The sequence below is a fragment of the Zeus faber genome (genome assembly GCF_960531495.2).
Source record: "Zeus faber genome assembly, chromosome: 18".
Taxonomy (NCBI): Eukaryota; Metazoa; Chordata; class Actinopteri; order Zeiformes; family Zeidae; genus Zeus; species Zeus faber.
In genome coordinates, this window is record NC_137210.1 from 15885931 (window position 1) to 15908298 (window position 22368).

The 22368-nt window shown below is 48.2% G+C and overlaps 2 protein-coding genes across 5 annotated transcripts in view; both read left to right on the top strand.

Annotated features, from left to right (window-relative positions):
* The first annotated feature begins 57 nt into the window (after positions 1-57).
* rap2aa (RAP2A, member of RAS oncogene family a) lies at positions 58-8564 on the top strand. The gene is made up of 2 exons (XM_080019277.1): positions 58-1093; positions 7936-8564. The coding sequence occupies exons 1-2, from the start codon at positions 780-782 to the stop codon at positions 8171-8173; spliced, it is 552 nt and encodes a 183-aa protein (XP_079875403.1). The 5' UTR covers positions 58-779; the 3' UTR covers positions 8174-8564.
* Positions 8565-17834: 9270 nt separating this feature from the next.
* The window catches only part of LOC307243804 (FERM, ARHGEF and pleckstrin domain-containing protein 1), a 59304-nt gene continuing 54770 nt past the window's right edge, over positions 17835-22368 (top strand). For all 4 annotated transcript variants that reach the window (XM_080018760.1, XM_080018762.1, XM_080018761.1 and 1 more), the window contains exons 1-2: positions 17835-18085; positions 20606-20800. In XM_080018760.1, the coding sequence (XP_079874886.1) occupies positions 20627-20800 (174 nt within the window). In that variant the 5' untranslated portion in view covers positions 17835-18085; positions 20606-20626. The remainder of the gene's footprint in view (positions 18086-20605; positions 20801-22368) is intronic.

The following is a 22368-nucleotide window of genomic DNA, read 5'->3' on the forward strand; positions in this document are numbered from 1 at the left end:
AATCATTTCATTCTGTCAACAACAAAAACAAAAAAACAAAAAAACAAACAAAACAAAACAAAACAAAAAAATCCGTTCGTGAGTCGGAAGATTCACTCGACTACCGACCCCCGACGCAACCCTCCCGTCGGCGGGGTTGTCGAAAACCCCCTACGCGTTGTCTGTTAACAGCCGTCGATGGGTCCGTCGGCCGCCGGGGGCGTCGTCGCCGGTATTCGAGACGTGAAGTCGGCCGGACTCACTTGAAAAAGGAGCCGTTCGCGACGGCCGGGTCGTTCGCGCGCCTCGCACCACCGGAGAGCGGCGGCGGCGGGGTCTCCGCCCGAGAGTATGGCGGCGTGTGGGGTTGGGAGCGGAGCGGGGACACGCGAGCGACGGTGAAAGGGAGACAAAGAGACGCGGGTCGCATCGCGGGGACTCGGACCTGGGGTTGAAGCGTCGGTTCGGCTGGGTCCCTCCCCCCGCCTCCCCCGCGGGGCTGCGTCTGAGCTCTCGTTGTCGGCGCTGCGCCCTCCGTCCATATCCGCGGTTCCGACCAGTATTTATTGTTATTATTATTTTTTTTTTTTTTTTGACGGCGTCTCCGATGGAGCGAGCTTGTTTTTTTGTGATGCACGGGAAGGGGAGCTAAGCGGAGGAAACGCCGCAATCCGCCCGCGCGGCTCGGGGGGGCTCGGACGCGCACACACAGTCCTGGGTCCGTGTCCGACGATGAACGCCGCCGCGGGGGGACGCCGAGCCGCGTGAATAATTATTGATCCGGGAGCCGCGCAGCAGCGATGCGGGAGTACAAGGTGGTGGTGCTGGGCAGCGGCGGGGTCGGCAAGTCCGCCCTCACCGTGCAGTTCGTCACCGGGACGTTCATCGAGAAGTACGACCCCACCATCGAGGACTTCTACCGCAAGGAGATCGAGGTGGACTCGTCGCCCTCGGTGCTGGAGATCCTGGACACGGCGGGGACGGAGCAGTTCGCCTCCATGCGGGACCTGTACATCAAGAACGGCCAGGGCTTCATCCTGGTCTACAGCTTGGTGAACCAGCAGAGCTTCCAGGACATCAAGCCCATGAGGGACCAGATCATCAGGGTGAAGAGGTTGGTGCAGCCATGGGGGGCGGTGATGATGATGATGAGGAGGAGGAGGAGGATGAGGATGGGGAACCTCATGTTTTGTGTTGGTGTTATGGTATTCTGGATATGCAGTTTTGTTTCCAGGCCCTTTCCATTTAGAACGGGCCGATACTCAAACTGAAAGATACCACTGTGCATACTGTTATGCATGTAATGTTATTGGAGTGCATGCATTTGCAGCATCTTCTAAGCTATTTTGAACACAGCTTGGTCTGCATGCCCTTTCGATTCTGAATTGGCCTAGAGAGACTGTCAACCTTGGGGACAGGCCATAGTGCATGTACTGTATGTGGCCATACAACACATTCAGTGTGCATGCAAACAAAATACATGCTCCTATGCCCAGAATGCAATTGGAGTGCCTACAATTGCAGCATCTCCACAGCATGTAGGTGTCATTAGTTCAGTGTTTCTGTTTAATTATTGTCACTTGCCCCAGAACCGGCAGATCAATTTACCCGATTTTGCCAGATCAAAGCAGTGTGGACAAATCTCCCCTGGGGTTAGTCTGTAGGAAGGATTGTCTGTACCTCTATTGTACTGTCATGCTGCTGTTTGTGGCATTAAATATCCACTTTATTGAACGTTTCAACCTCTGTGAAAAGCAGAGCAGCAATACCTAAGAGGCAGAGCAACAGGGGCCCCGCAGAGAGGCCTGCATCATGGCCTCAAACCCATGAAAACATTGGGAAAACAGGGGTTTTGAAGAATGCACACCTCCATTGTGAGCTCTGTTTTTGCAGAGGAGGAACCATGTTTTTCATTAACGAAGCTCAAGATGTTTGTGAAGGGAAGCTCTGAACCAGGAGTCAAGTGTGTGTGATTGCCCGATGTCCAAGTGGTGTTGCAGGGATGATCTCAACATTAGGTCACCAGCGGAGGCTGCAGATTGATATTCCAGATGTCAACTGGGAGTGTTGGATTGTCCTATCATGTTATTGGAATTCCCTTGCCCCAGGCAGTTATCCCAGAAAATAAATCTAGGTAGAAAAGAGCGTGACACAATGATTTTCGGAAAAACCTTTTCCAGTCACAGCTCAGATGCTGTCAATGCCTAATTGTGAAATTACCGCGTTGCTGTTTTTTTCTTTGGTGGATTCAGAGTGTGTTCAGATGGAGCGTTGTGAGTGGGCTTTCAACACTCCGACTGCAATAGAGTGTGACAGTGTAGGAGCATCGCTCATAAGAGGTGTCAGTGGATGTGCCACAGTGAATGGCGGCGGTCTAATAGGCTCTAGAGAGACAATACTGTCCACCAAGAAAACTCTTGGTGGAGGAGATTTCTCTTTTTCAGCAGAAGTTTCCTCTCTAAACTTGGAGCTTATTCTGCCTGTCACTGTGATTTTCTTTTTTTAGATTACACAAGGCCTTTATGGCTTTGTGGTTGAGCATAAACAGAATGGAGTCTTCAATGTCTAATTATTACAAACCTGTATATTTTCTATTGTGTTATGTTCACTGAAACATTTTTGTAGACTAGTCGTTGCCACAGCAATTTCCACGCAATACATCTGTCGGATAAAATTGACTTATAAAAATTATACTGTTAAAATTAACTGTTAAAAATTAAAAGATTATGCTGTTTTTTGTTTTTTTTTCTTTCTTTTTGCTGGTGGCTTCAATTGTTTGGGTTAATTGAATTCAGCTTTGTCCAAATGGACTTTGTAAACATCTATTCACATAAATCTAAGTCTTTGGATGAAAGAATTAGGTCAACGTGTGTTTTTCTCATATAGAAGTGAGGATGGGGAAAGGTGTGTGTGTGTGTGTGTGTGTGTGTGTGTGTGTGTGTGTGTGTGTGTGTGTGTGTGTGTGTGTGTGTGTGTGTGTGTGTGTGTGTGTGTGTGTGTGTGTGTGTGTGTGTGTGTGTGTGTGTGTGTGTCCAGGTGTAGGCCAGCTGCTGAATATGATTTAACACATGATGCAAAGGACTTGCCAACTCTGGCATCATTTCATCAAGGCGCATATTTTTACTTTGCTACTGTACCAACAGTGGAAATCCCTCTTTGAGAACAATAAATTATCTATATCCATCCAGTCTATGTCCTGAAGCAGTGAAATGTAACACGTCCATAGTCATACACCGACTCCCCCACCTCTATCCTTGCCACCGCCAGGTGCTTAATGCATTGTTGCCTCAGGTCTACTACATACATTCCATCCTAGTTTCGGATTTTCTTCACAGCAGTGATATAAGCTGAATTATCCGTGGGGGTTCCCACCGATAATAAAGTCTTCAATCAAAGTCACTTTGTTGTGTTGTCTCACCATTTAGAATATTAATCTACAAATACCCCAGTAGGGGGCACCCTCATTGGCCTGATTGCCAAAGCTGTGATAATCAACCAGGTATTTTATCAGGTAGTGTACCATTTCACAGCAACATAAACCCTGAGATGCTGGTTGGAGCTGGGTGGGGTCTAGGATTAAAATCCTCATTTAAATATCTCAAATCCTTTTGCACAAAGCATATTATTTGTATTACTCTGATAACACTTAAATCAAGCAAGTATCTTGCTTCAGAAGGAGGTCCCTTTTGTTGTTATCCTGACGAGGAGCATCCCCACATCTATGACTGTGGCCAAGTCCACTGGAATCTTCCACTAACGAATGCTCACCCCTGTGCAGTGTATAGTTTCGGGAAGCCCCCTCGTTTCCATTGACCACTTATCCGTATTCCTTCAACGGCACTCAGCCATCACTGCCGCTGCTCGCCTCCCCTTAACTCCCCTGCCACGTAGCGCCGCTGCCGCGCCGTGGCCACATGGCCGCCCGCTCAGGTCAGAGGTGCTGTGGTGTGACGCCGTCACTCCTGAACTCTGTCAGCCCCGATCAGCGTCCACCGTCGGCGCGGAGGCCGAGGGAGCGGAGGGATCGCACCCTCCCCCGTGGGACCGTGGCACTCCTCACTTAAGCAACGACTAACTACGTACACACGTAGGTGATGTGCACTGACAGGCCGGCCCATTAGATGATGGTGAAGCCGGATAGCTTGGAGGTACTTTGTCAGTGCTGTACACGCTACACGACCCTAGCAGGTTAGGTTTACAGCTGCCCTCAATCACCAATACAGTACATAGCAGAAAAAAAGCCACATCAAAATACTGCCATTTCCGAATTGCTTGGAGTAGTAATTCGAGAACAGTCATTCAAGAGACATTAATCACTGAAAATGATCTGCCGTCGAATGATGGCGGACCTTCGACATCTCAGTCAAAATTGATGACCCAAATATTTGCTTGTTTGCTTTTTTTTTTTTTAGTTGCTATTTGATTTACCTCTATTAATGTCAAGCACTCATAGCTGCGTGGCGTATATGAAAGGTGCCGTTCAAATAACGGCTGTTATTTCATTTCAAACCGCCCTAGTCTCCATTTACTGAAATTCCCGCGTCGCAAAATACCCTCTTTTGTGTCGAAAAGCCTGGGTGGAACAAATCAACAATTCAGTGCAGATTACGTACTGTAGTTGACTTGGCTTTTCAGAGCGACTGTTTGGTATTCATCATGGCCGAGAGGGAAAGACTTTCACATCCATCCAAGCTGCAAATCAGTGTGAAACGGCGGTGTCGCCATTTCCATGATTTGTTGAGCTACTTAAGGAAGGACTTCACAAGGGACCCGCTGATATTTAAATATAACGCCTAATAACGTCTACGTGACAATAACATAACCTCTAATTAGACGCACCAACTAGAAAGCCTGTCTGTGAATGTTTCTGGTGAAGAGAGAGCGTGAGGTTATTGATATCAGAGGTAACCTGGGCGTTCTCCTCAAATTATGCTGGCCGGCCAGCGGCAACATGTCACCGGGTTGGTGCCGGAGAAGCCAAAATCTGAAGGTGACTTTGAAGTCATCGCCATGGGTAATGACGGAAAGAAGAAAAAATAAATAAATAACCAGCGTGTTGTTGTTGTTGTTTTTTTTTAATACATAAACAGGGAGCAGGCTGCCCCAAGTCTCATTAGAAAATCTTCTGAGTACGAAGTCAACAAAGCGCGTCGCAGAATCACAATTGTTTTTCTTTTATTTTGTCTGTGCTGCACAGACTGACCATGTTTGAAAATTCCAAAACCCATAAATTACACCAAACACTTTTTTCTAGCTTTTTCCTCTTGCTCTCTCCGTAATTTGCTACAGGTAGGCCATCTGGATAAAGTCCACTTTGCATTTCATTCTTGTCACCTGCTTTGCTTCTTTTTTTTTTTTTTTGGAAACTGACTTTAAAAAAACATAAATAATAACACCTTCCCTCCTGGATCCTGGGGACCGACTTGCCATAATGGTTCTTAAAAAAAGAGTTCCCGCGGCCTCTCTGTTCTTTAATCGATGATTCAGTGTAACAAGTAGCAGTGTAAGGAGCGGTTTCTTTCGGTATGATCACTGTGCTATAGTCACCGTAGAGGAGCTCGGCATTCTCATCTTCTACTTTCCCTCCCTGCTTTCTCTAAATCCATACTTAACTACTTTTTTTTTCCCGAACCCTGGTATTTGATAGAGGAACATACGGCCGCTTTTCAAATCGAATTGGATCTTCCCCGTCGGAAGACCCTCCTCGGCGGGACGGCCGCCGAGCACAAAGAGACACCACGTTCCGTGTTGTCCTTCCCCGCGGAGGCTGGAACCCAGAAAAAAAACCCAGAGACCCCGGGTCCCCACCCTGCCTGTGCCAGGTCTATATCAGTTGATGTAGCATGCATTATAGATAAGCCTCGTCTGGGAGAGCTAAGATGGGCGTTTGCAGTCGGAGTGCTCCGGCACACGCAGAGCCGGACCCATAAAGGCCGAGGGCCCGGGCCACATTGCGCACGCTTTGCTGCTTACCTCCCACGCAAGATTTTGTCTTTGCAGTTTTTTTGTTTTTTGTTTTTTGTTTTTTTTGGTGACGCCGGGGACCTAAACCGGGTCACAGACTTGAGCTGCCCCGGAGGCATCGCTGCCGTCGTTCTGTGATGGTCCGTCCCCGCGTCCTTGCATCATCTGCAGTTTTCGCCCCCACACGCGGAACGGCCAACACCCCACGCACCGTCCCTGAGAGCTTTGGTATCCGTGGTAGCCGCTCCACCCTCTCCCTCCACCTCCCGGGATTGCAGGTTTTCCCCTCTGTTATTATAGCTATTTATAGAAGCTTTATTTTGGTGCCCGAATGAGTCGTTCATTTTTGCCGCCGTCCTTTTGTGATGACTTCCTCGTGGGCTTCACAGCCGGTTTGGTAGTGCCAAGCTCTGCGACTCAAATCTACCATTATGATGAAAGACAAAACCGGTTTGTTTTGATTGTGCTTTTTTTCCACCACTTTCAATGGTTAGGAACATGCAGTCTCAGCTGGTCTCTTCATCTAGTTCCTATGGTGGCGAGGGCGACCGGATTGGCCGACGTCTTCGATGACCCGCCATGTTCAGGACTCTTTCCAAAATGTACCGTCACCGGGAGACGAGCGCATTTAACCCCGCCCTGTTCAGAAAGCAGACGCCCAGGAGTCGACCACCATAACCCCACCTAAATGTTTTGCCCCACCCCTCCTCCCTCCACCAGCCTCTCCCAAATGGGCACAGCCGAAGAAAAAAGGAAAGGTTTTTAGCCTTTCAATCTGCAAACCCACAACTATGATTACGGCGTCTCGATGGAAGGGGGAGTGCAATTTTTAACTTTGAGATTGCCTCCTGCCAAGAAAATGTGGTCTTAAAAAGTATTCGGTGAAATAATGGCCTGGATGTTTTCCTTTTCTAGGCCGGGAGGAATGCCGCGAATGTGCTGTAGGTAAAACTCAGCGCCGAAAAACTCAGAGGCTTAGGCCGGGGGTTTTCTCATGCACGTCCGCTTGGAACTTGTAACACCTGATAGCGCTCCCGGTCACAGAGTGACCTCAGAAATCTGCCGTTAAGTCCCAGCGGTTCCTTCCAGGCTGGTGAAGCAGATCCTGGGAACGGGACGGTTGGGATTAAGGTTCAGTACTCTGGATAATGTATTCGTGTCTAGATCAAAGTCAGCCCAACATTCTCTCGGCGTTTAAGCTCATTTAACAGTGGAACCTGCGGGGCCGGGCTCCCCCAAGTCGCAAAGTATTACAGGCGCTTATGTTGCTTTCGGTCCCGCTGCTTCAGCTCTGCCGATCTCCTCTTATACCTGTAACCATAGCAATCAAAGATGGGGGATTTTTCTTTTCTGTTTTTTTTTTTTTTTTTTTTTTTTTTTGTCAAATACACATCAATGATTTAGGAGCATGAATATTTCATAAAACGCCGACATCACTTCAGAAATCTCTAATGAAGCCGAACGGTGTCTGGGTGCACGACTTTCCACTGATTCATTGATGTTCCTCGGCGCCAGAGCAGCGGAGACATGTTAAGCAGGGTTCGCGCAGGGTGTGTAACCGTCTTCAAACGCGGCCAGAAACAGTCGTTTTCGGTATGGATGTCTATAAACACACATGTGCGGGACATCTGCATAGCTGAGAGGCACGGTACGGTAGCCCATAATGTACATTATAGCGTTCCCCATCTCTCCAGTAAGTCGTCCAGTTCCACAGTGGTAGCAGAGAGTGGCAGAGGGTTCAAAGCTTAAAGGATTATGGCCACTTCCTGTCCTCGGGGGGGGGGGGGGGGGGGCTATGCTGCTTACTTCCTGTTTGCCAGTTCTGGGTCAGGGAGACGGTGGTCCAGAGTGTCCAAGCCTGCCGGTGCTGGACCACTCGCTGTCTTTCTTTAAAGAATGTCAGTGTGCAGTGGTTCTCAAGTGTGTGTGTGTGTGTGTGTGTGTGTGTGTGCGTGTGCGTGCGTGCGTGTGCGCGCGCCTCCCCCATCTCAGGTACGAGAAGGTCCCGGTGATTCTGGTGGGGAACAAGGTGGACCTGGAGAGCGAGCGGGAGGTGTCGTCCAGCGAGGGCCAGGCGCTGGCCGAGGAGTGGGGCTGCCCGTTCATGGAGACCTCGGCCAAGAGCAAAACCATGGTAGACGAACTGTTCGCCGAGATCGTTCGGCAGATGGACTACGCCGCCCAGCCCGACAAGGACGACCCCTGCTGCTCCTCTTGCAATATACAATAGCCCCGGGGCCCCTGGGAGCCGGAGAGACGAGGGGTCCGCCGAGAGAGAAACAAACACAGCTTACCACGCGCACACACACACACATAAACACACACACACACACACGCACACCCAGACAAACCAACTAACGGAAAAACCAAAAAAAATCTCCATGGTTGAACTGGTTGGAATTTAACATTTTTGGTTCAAGAAATCGGTGATTTAATAATAATAATAATAATAATAATAATAATAATAATAATGATAACTATGACATGTGAGTAATGACTAGATTTTGAATGAGGAATGCGAGGAGTTTGAGAGCTTGACAAACGGCTATGAAAAAGGAACATGCACACGCCTTATGTTAGTGTTTTTTATTTTTTTTTTATTTAATTATTCTGGGTTGCAGGGGGACGAAAACCTTGGTTCAATCACCGCGGTGGAGTTACTTAATAAAATGACTGCTGAGGTGATCCTGCTTTCAGATCATCAAACATTTCTATTTAATTGTTAATTTTTATTTTTTGCATTCGTTTTGTGTTTTTCTTTCAATATTTCGTCAGTTTCGACTTGATTTCACGAAACGGCACATCCGGCTCGAGCCTTCAGCGTTTCACACCACCACGACGAACAATTACCAGACAAGCTGCTTTAGTCCGATCTGGGAGCAGACTATACCCTGGATGCATTGACACCCCCCCCCCCGGCCTCGTCTGTTTTGTTTTTTAACTCATCGCAGACAGAACCAAAAAAAAAAAAAAAGGTGACTTGAAAGTGCCGCCATTTACTTATTCCTCCCTTCTTTCCTTCTGTTATAACGGAAACGGCGGAGCGGTCGGCGTCTTCTCTCGGAACGTCGACGCAGTTGTCTCTCGCTTGTTTCCCCCGTTCTGCGGATCTGCTCGGCGGGGAGTCTTTCACATATCCAGTCGTGCTTTTGTGTCGCTCTTTTCCGCCCTCATGGGGAGGGGGGGGGCCTGTGACAGCGGATTACTCTATATTCAAATCTCTAACATCCTGACGACACACAATCCATCTTTCACAGTGTTTGAATATCTCCACAAAGCGATCTTTCGGAAATGTTCTTTTTTTTTTTTTTTTTTTTTTTTTTAACGGAAACGGGTGACATTTGAAATTGAAGACGCAGAGATTTGTCATACTTTGCATTTTCTTTTCTCCCGCCGGTATTAAAACTGAAAATGGGGCGTGAGCGTTTCAGACCTTCCATTCCTCCATCACGATATTCAGAGTATTCCGATTTATAGTAACTAATTATTATGATGATGACGATGATGATGATGATGGCGGCGATGAGGAAAAATAATGAAACGGTGGTGTAAATATTTTGTATTGAAAGTGCCAGTTCCTATGAAGACACAGACTCAACACGTGTGGAATTGTCAACTGTATGCATGGCTAGTAAACGGGGGAAAAAAAAATACTTTTTTTTTTTTTTCTTTCTTTCTTTCTTTCTTTCTTGTTTGAGATTATTATAGGCTGTGGAACTTTGCAAAGCAAACACATAACACTTCTGGATCTGGACACTGTCTCAATTGTACATCTATGTTGCCACGGGAACAACTTTCCCCGTGTTACCATTTTCATTGTTGATTTTATATTTTTTTATGTGACCATTTACTCTTTACCCCCATCCCCAATCCCCCCCCCCCCCCCCCAAATGAATGGTGACACTGTTTCATTTGACACCTAAACAATAAAAGTGCGTTTAACACTCAACGCCCAGACAAGTTGTTTTGTAAAATGGAGGCGTTTGGAAAGGTGGGTTTGACTCAGAATCCATCAAACTGGAGATGCATTTGATGGTGTTGGTGCTTACCGCTCTTGGTCATGCTTCTTGATGGCCATAATATGTATAGACTGTTAAACCACTTGGATAATTGACTCATCCGTACATTTTTATTTTTTAAATTTCTTTCGTCTTATTCCGTGGTTGTTGTGTTTATATTACATTCCTGTTTATTCCAGGCAGAATGTTAATGCCAAAACATGCGGTTGGAACACCGGTAAGGATGTTCACCTCGGCTTTTTCCTTTTAGTGCCGTTTCAAGGCCGACGCTCTTAAACCCTGTCTGAATGTATTCCCGTCAGAGTGTGAGGGAATCTCTTGCAGCAGGCTCAGAGTAGGAAAAAAAACGAATAAAAAAACAAATTTGTGTCCACAAAGTGTTGTGGACTTCTAAGGCCAGCTCTACCAGACTGTGACTCTTTGAAAAGCTATCCCTTGGTGAATGCTAAGCACCATGAATAAGGATAGAGCCAGCGATGACAATATTAAAATAACGCATTGAGGTCCCTTTGTTTGAAATTAGTAAATAAGTCCAGAGCGCTGGAATGCATATCGCATTCATTGTTTAGCTTTGAGCAGACTGACTTTTTTGCCGCACTCGGGCAACCATAATATGGAATGAATCCCTTGCAGACAAAATTGAATTGGCAAATGAAGCGGCTGCAAGAAATTATAAGAGGACGAGTTCCCCAACGCCCAGGAGCCTCCACTTTCCCTCAGGTTGCCTCCGGGCTTCTTTCAGAGATGGTTTTAAATTACTAAAATGAAAGCTGCCTATCGGGGGATTCTCCCATCTAATTGATCCGGAGAGGCTTGATTGTGTGTGTGTGTGTGTGTGTGTGTGTGTGTGACTGGGAGTGGGTGGAGTGGTTTCCTCCAGTGCTGTCTGGCCTGGTGAGGTGCTTCATCCAGACAGACGAGACAGGACAGGATGAAGAAGCCGATGCTGACGGGGGGTCTCAGCGGGGTTCATTAGGAGACAGCGCTGCTCCGCTGTAGTCTGTCTTTATAGAGGATACACAGGAATAAAAGAAACAAAGATATTCAGGGGGAGGCTCCTAATGAAAATGAATCGTCGCTTAAATACCATTCCTGTGACTGTGTGGTTTGTTGCAAAAATTGTGCACTCCCGGCAAATTTTTTATTTGATTTTTTTTTAAGGTCATCTTGCAATGTTTGTTCCCGTCTCACCCGACCCTGCACCGAAGGAGTCTTGGCGAGGACGACATTCAAAGAACGCAGAGTGGCGCGGCGAGCGGCTGCCTTCCCCGTGGGGAACACACTGGAGGTAATATAAAAAGGACCCCCCCCACCCCGAGCTTTAGAATGGAGGTGTATGAATTAAATAGGAGCTGACTCATGGTTCAGCCGCCCTCAGCGGCGGAGGGGCCGCGGGGCTCGGAGGCACGACGCCGCACTGTGTTTGTTCCAGCTGAACTCTTCCACATCGGTTTGTCAAATGTGGAGAAGCGGAGGAGGAGAAAACCCATGAGTCACCCCCACCCCCTCCACCCCGAACAGTAAACCTCGGCCCCTCTCCCTGCAGCAGTTCAGCGGTTGGGGTGACCGTGCGGAACCCAGGGGCCCGTGGAAAGAGGCTAAATCACCGGGCAGCCGGGTAGTGCTGACTCGGTGTGTTAGATGAAGGATATTCTCACGTAAAAAGCGTTCAAACGCAGCATTCCCTGCGTCGATCGGTGGGGAGCTAGATTACCCGCTCCGGTCCCGGAGTCTTGGCACCAGGCAGGCATGGGCCGAAATCAGACATTTTCTCATACGTATACGTACAGGAAAAGGCAAGTCCCACAGTAACGTGAGATGTGACTGAGAGCGATGGTAGATTTGGTAGGTAATGCAGGATTGGGCAGAGGTCCCTGACTTCTCCCAGATCTTTGGAATCTCAGTAGATCTACTGTAAGACTTGAACATTGCACCGCCGTTGACAGCGGGAATGCAGGAAACAACTGTATTCCTCTCCCAGGAGCTCAGGTGGGCTTCAGCACCCCCACGCCTCACAATGACCAACCCCGCTGTTCCCTGACCCCAACAACACACACACACACACACACACACACACACACACACACTCTTGTACTCATTTGACTGTTTCAACCATGCTGATTTGAAGGAGGGGAGAGCAGAAACACAAGCCACACCAGGGCTGTGCCGAGGCCTAATAACGAGGCGTCATGGCAACCAGATGGCAACACGCGAGTTGTCAATTTCACACTCTAATTTGCAGCTGTAACACTGTGTGTGTGTGTGTGTGTGTGTGTGTGTTTGGGGGGGGGGGGGGGGGGATGATGTCTACAGACAAAGGAAGAGAATAATTCCTCCGCTCAAATGTCATATTCTCCTCCTCAAAGGGGACGTGGTAAACATGTAAGAAAATGTTGATGTCAGACACGTCGCAGCTGGGATAACAACTGATCTCTCGTAGCGTTTGCCAACAAAGTGGAATAATTGGATTTAAGACAAATATACTGGAATGCAAATCTGGTTTTGTTTACTTTACCGCTGTGTGCTTTTTTGTGTGTATTATTTAACGTGTGTGTGTGTGTGTGTGTGTTTGTGTGTGTTAGTTAATTTGAACATCCTCAAAACCATGCATTTTCTATGACGGTTGAGAGTGCAAACATTTCCTGGAGGAATAACATCATTGAAATATCGAATTTTTCGAAATATCACACTGTTTTACAATTTGTTTATGTGAGCGGAGAGGGTCTTCAATGTGTACAAAACACATTATGTAGTCAACAACGGCATCCATTATTATGTCCAAAGAATGGATAGATAGATGGATAGATGTATACAGTAGATGGATGGATAGATAGATATATAGTAGATAGATAAATAGGTGGATAGATAGATACAGTAGATAGATTAATAGATGGATACAGTAGATGGATAGATAGATAGATAGATGGATACAGTTGATAGATAGATATGTAGATAGATAGATGGATGAATGAATAGATAAATAGATATAGACACAATAGATAGACAGATAGATAGACACAGTAGATGGATGGATGGATTGCTAGATAGATGGATACAGTAGATAGATAGATAGATAGATGGATGGATGAATAGATAAATAGATAGACACAATAGATAGATAGACACAGTAGATGGATGGATGGGTCGCTAGATAGATGGATAGATAGATCGTTAGATAGATAGATAGATAGATCGTTAGATAGATAGATAGATAGATCGTTAGATAGATAGATAGATAGATAGATAGATAGATAGGTAGAAATGTTATTCATCCACGGAGGGAATTTACAGTGTCAAAGCAACTCACGTCAAAATAAGCAACAATAACAAGGCAATATAGAATAAAAAGTACAAAAAAGAAAAGACAATACCCAGTAAACCTGAAATAAATGTGATATGATGTGTGGTATGATATGTGATAAGATATTTGATATTATGTGTGGATCTGTGATATAATGTGTGGAATTATGTGTTATATCTGTGATATGATGTGTGATATGATATGTGATGTGATGTGTCATTGTGTGATATGACATGTGATATGATGTGTGATATGTTATGTGATATGATATGTGATGTGTCATTGTGTGATATGACATGTGATATGATGTGTGGATGTGTGGGATAACAATGGAGGTGGAGGCTCGGTGGAGGCTCAGCAGGGCTCCATCGGGGGGAGGGAGCCGCATCTTGAATGGACTCTTATTCACTAAACGCTTCTCCGCCCTTCACTTGATAAGCTGCACCACCACCTCCCTGCTCCTCCCCCTCCTCTTCCTCCTCCTCCTCCTCCTCCTCTAGAGAGCATTCCAGGGATTCCAGTTGCTCTGTGGCTGCCAACCATCCCTGTTGGAATGATGACAACACATAAACCGTCTCCAGGCAAACGTTCATCTCTGCATCTGATTATAGTGTTGTTGTTTTTTTGGGAATTAATAATCAACATCACCCTTTTCGACACAACGAAGAAGACTTTGTGTCGTACGTTTTGTTTTTTTTTGTTTTTAAATATAGGTGAAAAAAGAAAGCCATTCCCTCCTAAACACAGCTCAGGGCAGATTTCTTATGGCCAAATTAAAAGAAGCATAATCCGTTTATTGGGAATAGAATACGAGAAACAATGGGATTCACGCAGACTTTTTACTCGGAACGGCTTTCTTTTCGGAAGCCCCATCGAGGACCACGAGCAATCAGGAAGGAGACTCATTGTCGCAAGAGTGACTGGAGCAGCGGGGGGCCAGTGTTAAAGTCGAGATCCTGCTCTAATGACCCGTTACTCAAAGGTGGTGGGAGGAAAGTGACGTAGCGGGGAGGGACGCAGAGTGGAAATAGAAAGGAAAGCACGGCTCCATTTCCAGATGCTTTTAACGCCAGCGAGCCTGAGCGGAAGAGTAGGCCTACGGTGTCGGCGCCGTAAAGGTGAATTTCGGTCATGGTGGGGTGAGTCCTTGGAAGTGATCGGTTTGAAGTGGTTTCCAGGCAGGGGGGGTTGATATCGTACACGTCGGGGGAAAAAAAAACACGAGAAGGATTCATTAAAATCCTGAGACAGGGGCAGTAAATCCCAACGGCAGACACAATTGGGACGCCACCGACTGCAGATGTGATTTCCTGCTTTTCCTCCCACAGTGCAAACAGCTGAACAAACACACTCTCCCAACACACGCCCCATTCCTCAAAATATGTGGCTTTCTGAGACACGCTCCGAATTTTGGGACGGAAATTAAATGAAAGGTGACTGACACGTTGGAGAAAAAAAAAATCTGTCGGAGCCATTAATAAACATGGAATTTGTCGTTGATGGATTGACTATTTGGATTTGAATCTAAAATTCCCTGAAACTCCGTCGGGAAATGTGTTGTTTATTTTGTTTATTTTTGTTTTATTTTCTATTTATCTGTGTGATTTGGGATCCGCACTGGTGGTGATTTTAATGAGAACAGTAATGTACAGCATTCCTGCTTCACGGAATGAAAACCATGAGACAAGGTTGAATTGAATGCAAACTAACGACCAATTTGGCGTAGCGGGAAGCACTTGCCAGGGTGAAGTGCCTCAGAGTTAACACGCGGTTTAGGATGTTCGGGAGGTAGACGATGTGAAGTGATCCGCAAAATGATTTCATCTCAGTTTGCCTTGACTCCATCTCCACGTCGCCGACCTTCAGCTGCCGTGACAGTTGGGAAGTTGTGACTGAAGGTGTCAAGGCCTCCCCGCGCGGTGAAACCGCAACGCACAATATCATTACCATTCCCGATTACATACATAATCTTCGTTGGCAGCGGCGACGTGGCTCCGTCTGTGCTTTCACGCTCCTGCTGCAGTGTTCCTCTTTGCCTTAGTTCCAGTTTGGAAATGCGTCCGCGGGGTCCGCGGCGCTGCCAAGACGCAGTGTGGTTTTTACATTTCAGTCCCGCATCAGCAGGCGTAGGAGACCCCCCTGGCCCCGCCAGCGGGGAGGTGGGCGATCGGTGAAAGGCAGGGCGATAAAGCCGACTCCCAGCCCCGCGCTAAACTGCCTGTGTCTTTTATCCCCGTCGCTACACAGCGCTACACATAGGGCGTGGGCGTCACGGCGGCAACGGGCCCAGCCGGAGGCCCCCCGGGGGCCCCTCTCCATCCAGAGCAGCGCGGGAGGAAGTAGAGCGCTGCATGGCTCCTGGTTCCATCCAGGTCTCCGAGAACCTCACGATAGAGGCGACAGCTTGACTTGGTCGTGGCTCGGTTGGTGGTGGTGCTGGTGCATTGGGATCCTAGCACAATTTTTGCCCAAAAAATAAAGCATATTTCACCAGAAAAAAAAGAATCTTAAAATGATTAGAACGACACCAAAGAGCTATTCACTGCTGCGACATTATGTCATTTTTTTAAATTAGGGAAACCGAGAGCAGACATTGTGGATAAATGCATTTTCCTTTTTGGTCTCTCCCGGCCGGTTCCCTTCTTCACTCACATATAATGTACTGTACTGTATGAAAGCGTTCCACCACTGAAAATGAGATGGGATTTATGCCGACTAATGTATTTTTAGAAATGAGTGTCCGTCTATCTTCATCCACTTAGTCCAGTTTGAGGTCGCGGCGGAAGCAGGGCCAAAATGGTAGAACTTATGACCACAGGCCTTTCTCTCTGAAACTGAAGCCAATTTGATCTTGCCAATTCCGGGTCTTACCCGGTGCCTGCTAAGAGATACAGGCCTGAGGTCTCCACCCAGTGGGACATGCCCTTTAGACAAAGAAGCCAAAAGCACATTTTGGACGGGAGGCTCTGGCCAGTTAACCGGACCATAACTAACCTGCAACAGGCCAAGTCAGGCAACACCCATCCACCCTCCATGCAGCCACACGGACCACAGACATGGAGAGCACCCGGATCGGGACCGTTCCTTTTCGCTGACCGGCAGCACCAGCCAGTCCACCCATTGACCCACATAAGCAACACAGAAGCCGACCAGACGGGAGACAGGCCTCCAAACCGCAGATTCCAGTCACCGCTGGCTGAATCATTTCCACAGTCCGACGCGGTCCGAAGCCAAACCACCAAAAAGACCGAGCCCAGCACGATGACATCAGCCGGCGGAAGATCGATCCGGGGAGCATGTGCAGCCGACTGACCAGCCCGCGGCAGACCCCGGAACGCCCACTGCAGCCACCAAAAGGAGGCTCTGTCGGCCAAAAGTGGAAGAAATCAAGCCAAGAAAACAACATCAAAGACAGAATTATGCGCCTACTGTCCATAATCGGCAATATATATGTTGCCGATTATGTATTCACAAAATTCTGTCTTTCTTCTGTAATTGTTATTTATGCAGCCCCTATTCCGGCGGGTTATCTCCCAAATAGGAGCCTTTCTGTGTGGAGTTTGCATGTTCTCCCCGTGCTCACATGGGGTTTCCTCCACCTCACGTCAGTAAGGACCCCCCACCGAAAACATGCACCCATCATCGTCTGACCAGCGATGGACACTTATCACCTGGTCCCCGGGCGCGTCCACGTATGCTGCCCACTGCTCCTGGCTGTGCCCCCGGAGGAAGGACAAGCCAGGATGGGTCAAATGCAGAATAAAGACTTTCTTTCTTCTTTCTTCTTCACATCTACATAAATAACAATTATTCCAGCAGGCTGATAATCAAAATAAGCACATTCATACTAAACATTGCTCCACCGCTGCCGCATACGGTGAAACCCACCCCTGTTTGTTCAAGTATTAATGTCTATGAATTAATACAAATACATATTTTCATATCAGACAGGCGTGGTGCAGAGTAACCAAGGAACTTCGGTTGCAGCGTTGTCTTGTAGTTCCAGTCCCAGCCGCCGGGTGGTGCTCCCGCTCCTCGGGTGACGGCTCCGGGCTGGACGCGCTGCACCCGTCATGAAAGGTTCGACCCTTTTTTGAGACTCGGTTCTCGTCGAGTCACTCGGTAAAACGAGTCGTTCGACCTTTCCGACTCCAGGTGGCGGTCGGAGCCGCGGGTGAGCGGCGGTTGAACGACGAACGACAGTCACAAGAGCCGATCGGCTGTAAAAACGTGTGTTTTGGGAGATAAATGCGTGGATCACAAAGATTTTGCGTGTGTCAAAATGTTTTCATTTGGGTGGAATACGAAGCGGAAAACAGACGCGTGCAATGTGAATTACCCAAATGTCTTGGCCATTATTATCATTTTTGTCTTGGGGTTTTAATTTAGTCGTCGGTAATTATTCTCGATTTGCGAATCGAAGATTTACTCTTTTTTGCAGCAGCAGCAGTGACTCCCGACAACCGAATCATTAAAAAAAAAACAAAAAAAAAAAAACCCTTTGTTCGCCAGGAACGACTCGTTGGCGCGTCACGCGACACTCTCCCGCGCCTCCCTCCCGGTGTGGCTGGGTCCGCCGCTCGGTTCGGCGTGATAATCCTGCCTCCCTCTCCCGCACGCACGCACGCACGCACGCACGCACACTCCGCCGTCCGCCATGGCGCCCGCGCTGAGGCTTCCCACCGGAATGATCTGAAAGTCCGCCCCGGTCCAGGATCTGCTGTGCGCGGCTCGGCGCGGCGCGGGGTGGACGCACGCTCCTTCTCCGTCCGGCGGAACACACGCACACGCACACGCGGATCGCCCTCCGTGCGAGCAAGAGGTAAGAAACCTGTTCCGCCAAGTCCTCCGGGGGGGGGGGGGGGGGGGTCTAGGAAAGTGATCAACTTGCGCTACGACGAAGACTGCCCCCCCGCAACAACCCCCAGATGAAGGTCCTGTGTGAGAGTTGCGACCTGGATTGATATGAACGTGAGTGCAACGAGGACCCTGTGGACTCTGCAGATCCCTTTGCATGTGATCCGCAAATTGGTTTAAATGGCCCACATGTTGCACGGGATTGTGGCCGGTTGTTGGTTTTCCACACGCCTGTAGCCGCTAAGGTGAGTTGAGGGATTCATTTTTTTTTTTTTTAATTCTTATTTAATCTGAAGAGGAGCGCTTATTAGCAGCATTGCGCCGTTAATCCACACGGGATCCGTGCACAGCTCCTGTTGCTGCGTTTGCCGTGCGACCCAGTCCGCTGTTAAGTCACATAGTGATAATTTTGATCTTTGAGATGCCATCATTTTGAGGGGAGCTCATTCTGCTCATGCAATACAAGCCACACCCCAGGGGTCAATGTCTTATGAATCGGTGTTGCTCAATGAAGTGGATTATTTTATTTAAATTTTATTTATTTAATAAAACATTTTTTTTATCAGGCCTCAGGTAGATATTTGGATGAAGCATTCCGTCCTTAGGCCATCCAGCTGTCAGTAATGGAATCCAGCTGTGCAGCAGCAGAAAGTGTGTGTTGGACTGCACTGAAGGGCCTCAGTGTGTCCCCGGCACACAGAGAAACCACTGTTGGCTCAAGACCCATGGCTCAGTGTTACACAGTTGTGGGGAATTTCAGGCAAACAAGTTCAAAGGCAGAGAAATGCTGGTGGAGGGGGGAAAAAAAGAAAACGCTATGGGGTCTGTGAGCGTCCCCCTGGCATTGTACCCTGACCCAGTACGATGGTCTCATGTCACACCCTCTCCACAGGAACAAGGTGGCATTTGTAAACCCAGATAGTCACTGCTGTGTGTCTCGCCGGAGCCTATTTAGAGACCAACAGAGGCTGAAACCCATGACTGCTTGATTTACGAGGTTGGGGGAGGGGGGCCGGGGCCGGAATTTTCAGTCTTTTTGGGTTACCAAATTTGTGGGTCTCATAGCCATAAAGAATGTGTAGACTTTGCATGAAAACGCGGACGACCGGTCGATGGGACGTCTTAATGTTCTGCTGGTGAAGGACGTGCTTTGGTTTCACAGCCTGTATGTTTTGATTCAGAGCGGTGGCGGCATGGGCCTGGATTTCCACCTGATTTTAAAACCATGGAGTCAATCCTCCCGGTCCGATCCCTGTGACAGTCCGAAAAGTGACGCGAATCCCATCCGCATCCCCGTACCCTGTGATGTCAATGCGTGGGCAGATACAAATGATGAAAACACTCGCACTAAGTAGGGCTGTAGTGTGTGTTTAACAGTTAACCCAAAATTCAATTTGAAGGCAATTCAAACCGATTCATCGCAAACGATAGTGGATCTAGGTTTTTAAAATGTTTTATTATTATTATTATTATTTTTTTGAGATTTCCGTTTTGAATTTGTCAACATTTTGGCCCCCGCGCCGCTGCAGTCGTCCGCAGCTGTGGCCATGGAGCAACTGCCCACTGGCCGCCGCGCTCCCGGGAAACCAGTTGGTGAGGTCTCGGGATGACATCAGCAGGCTGGAATGTGCGATGAAGGGAGAATTAAGCGCGACAGCGTGGCTTAAGGCGATCTGGCCCGGGTGGATGAGGGCTGTTTGCGGGGGTGGGGAGGGGTGGAGCAGCGGCGGGTGGATAGTGGCCGGCTCAGGTGTCAACCTACAATGGGTGACTCCTCGGCTAGTCCAGACGCATTCCCGCACCTCGGGATAGCGATTGAGCAACGGAGACACACTGACTCCAATTACAGATTGCTCCACCACCACATACTTTGGTGTGATTTGAATATGAGGTGAGACCTGGCGTCGTTGGTTTGCAAATGACTTAAGTGTGAGTAATGTGGGAGGAAGTCATACTGCTCGGGTAACTTTATGATTTATCTGTAACAACACAATCCCCGCTGCTTTGTCATCTTCTCCAGCGGAACCCAGAGGGTTTAAACTGTGACGGCTCTGCCTGTACACACGAAAATCCACTTGCATCCACATTTAGGATGGTCGTCCTAAATAATTAACGCTGGTAATGACTCATTGAGTTTACACTCTATCCTTGATATTCATCTGTCAAATCTGGGCTTCCTGCCTCACGCTTTGAAATCGAGAACAAATTAGGATCGCTTAATTTAGTAATTGGTCCTCCCAAAGGCTACAATTATCAGCCATTATCTGAGAGTGCAAATACTTCATTTGCAATTTCGGCGTGAGCCTGACACAAAAGTTGTGATGCTTCTCCTCTGGCGCCCTGTGGCAGGTTTTTTATTTGTTTATGACGTAGCTACCTCTAGTGTGTGTGTGTGTGTGTGTGTGTGTGTGTGTGTGTGTGTGTGTGTGTGTGTGTGTGTGTGTGTGTCTTCCTTCCTCTCTGACGCGTTTTGGGTCCTCCGCAGGCTGGGCAGAAGCAGAGCGTCATGGTGGAGCCAGAGCCGACGCCATCGGCCGCAGGCCAGCGTCTGGGAGCCCCGGAGACCCTGGGGATCAGTACCCTGGACCCTGGGCGTAGGCCCCCCGCCATGCCGCCCGGGCGGCACGTGACGCTCAGGGTGCGCATGCTGGACGACACGGAGGAGCTCTTCGACGTTTCGGTAAGTAATGAATGCATCCGTCAAGGAAACCCGTTTCCCTGATGAGAATACTAATGCCTGAATGGGAGTCTTCATTATCGACCACCTGATGCGGGAACCGAGGAAGGGTTTTCGGTCTCTTATCGTTGCTGCAGCTGTAGTGGTCCGCTGTTAACCTGGTAGCAGGTTGGCATGGCAACAGACTAATGTGAAATGTATTGAGTCCATGAATGCAACTCAAGCGATGTTCCCAATTAAGATAGGCCTTTAGGAGCGCCGGCGGGATTCTAAGGAAGCCTTTGGGAAATGGGGAGTTGCACTGCGGTCGGCTTTTCCAAAACCTGTTCAACTGTTACATTCATTCCGTCTCGTCTCGAGACTCTTAGAAAACATGACTCAGTGATATTTGGCAATTCCGCCTCGCATCTGTAAGTTCCAAGGCCCAGTAGCGGAACTGAAGGAAAGCTCTCGATCCCCTTGCATGGGCACGGGCTGCATTGTGAAACGTGCTTGTTTTTCCCCCCCTCCGGCTTGTGCTTTGCGTTGCCGGAGGGGGAAGCCTCTTCGCCCGAGGTTTATGTAAAGGAATGTCAAAAGCACAAATGAAGGATATGGATGGCGACTGCGTAACAGGAACGCATGAGGACTTTGGTTTTCACCCTAACCGAATATTAGGCCGTGCAGATGAGATTAGATGTACCGTGCGCTCCCTTCCCCCTCCGGCGTCTTTTTTTTTTTTTTTTTTTCTGAACTTGAACTTGTGGCATTTCACTAAGGTATATTCTGTGTCCTCAATTTAGCGAGGCAAGCGCAGGGTGGAGTAAGGGAAAAGGCTGTTATTTCTCTCAGAATAGACGAACCAGCAATGTTCCCTGACCACAATCCTTCCTGCCTCGAAGGGGGAGGGAGAAAGATGGGTAGATAGAGGGGAAAACAGGAGGCGGAAAAAGTGCTGAAAGACGCAAAGCTGACCCCCTTTTTTACGCAGACGACGAGTGGGCGGCGTGTTGTGACTGGGTCCCGCTGGCCGGTTAGAGATTCGCTATCAGATCGTGCCTCGCGACTTCCTCCGCGGATCGGTTATTGGGGGAGAGAGGGAGAGAGAGAGAGAGAGAGGGATGGAAAGATGGAAAGATGGAGAGGGCCACTAGCGTTTCCTAGCGCTCCCATCTGGTGTACTTCACACTTTGGGGCTCGCTCGAGATCGGCTGCGTGAGATATCGTTTGATTTATGGCGCGCGTTACAGGCCTCCAACTCGCATTGCGCCTGATAGCGGCTTTGCGTCCTTTGACTGAAGTGGGTCATAAAAGGAAATTAATTGGGCTATTTTTTATTTTATTTTATTTTTTTATTTATTTTTTTATATTTTGCAGACACAATGTCTTCAAACAACTGTTCCCGCCCCTGTTTGTTTGTTCCCGGGCCCCGTCAAGTGCAGGCCAAAGGCTGGAGAATAACTTTTTTCCTGTTCCGCCCCCCCCCCATAATTCCCACGGTAAAATGAATGCCAGCTCGAGAGAGAGAGAGAGAGCCGCGTGGCCCCTTAGTTTTATCGCTGGTTGACATTCCGGTGAGGTGACGCGGCGTT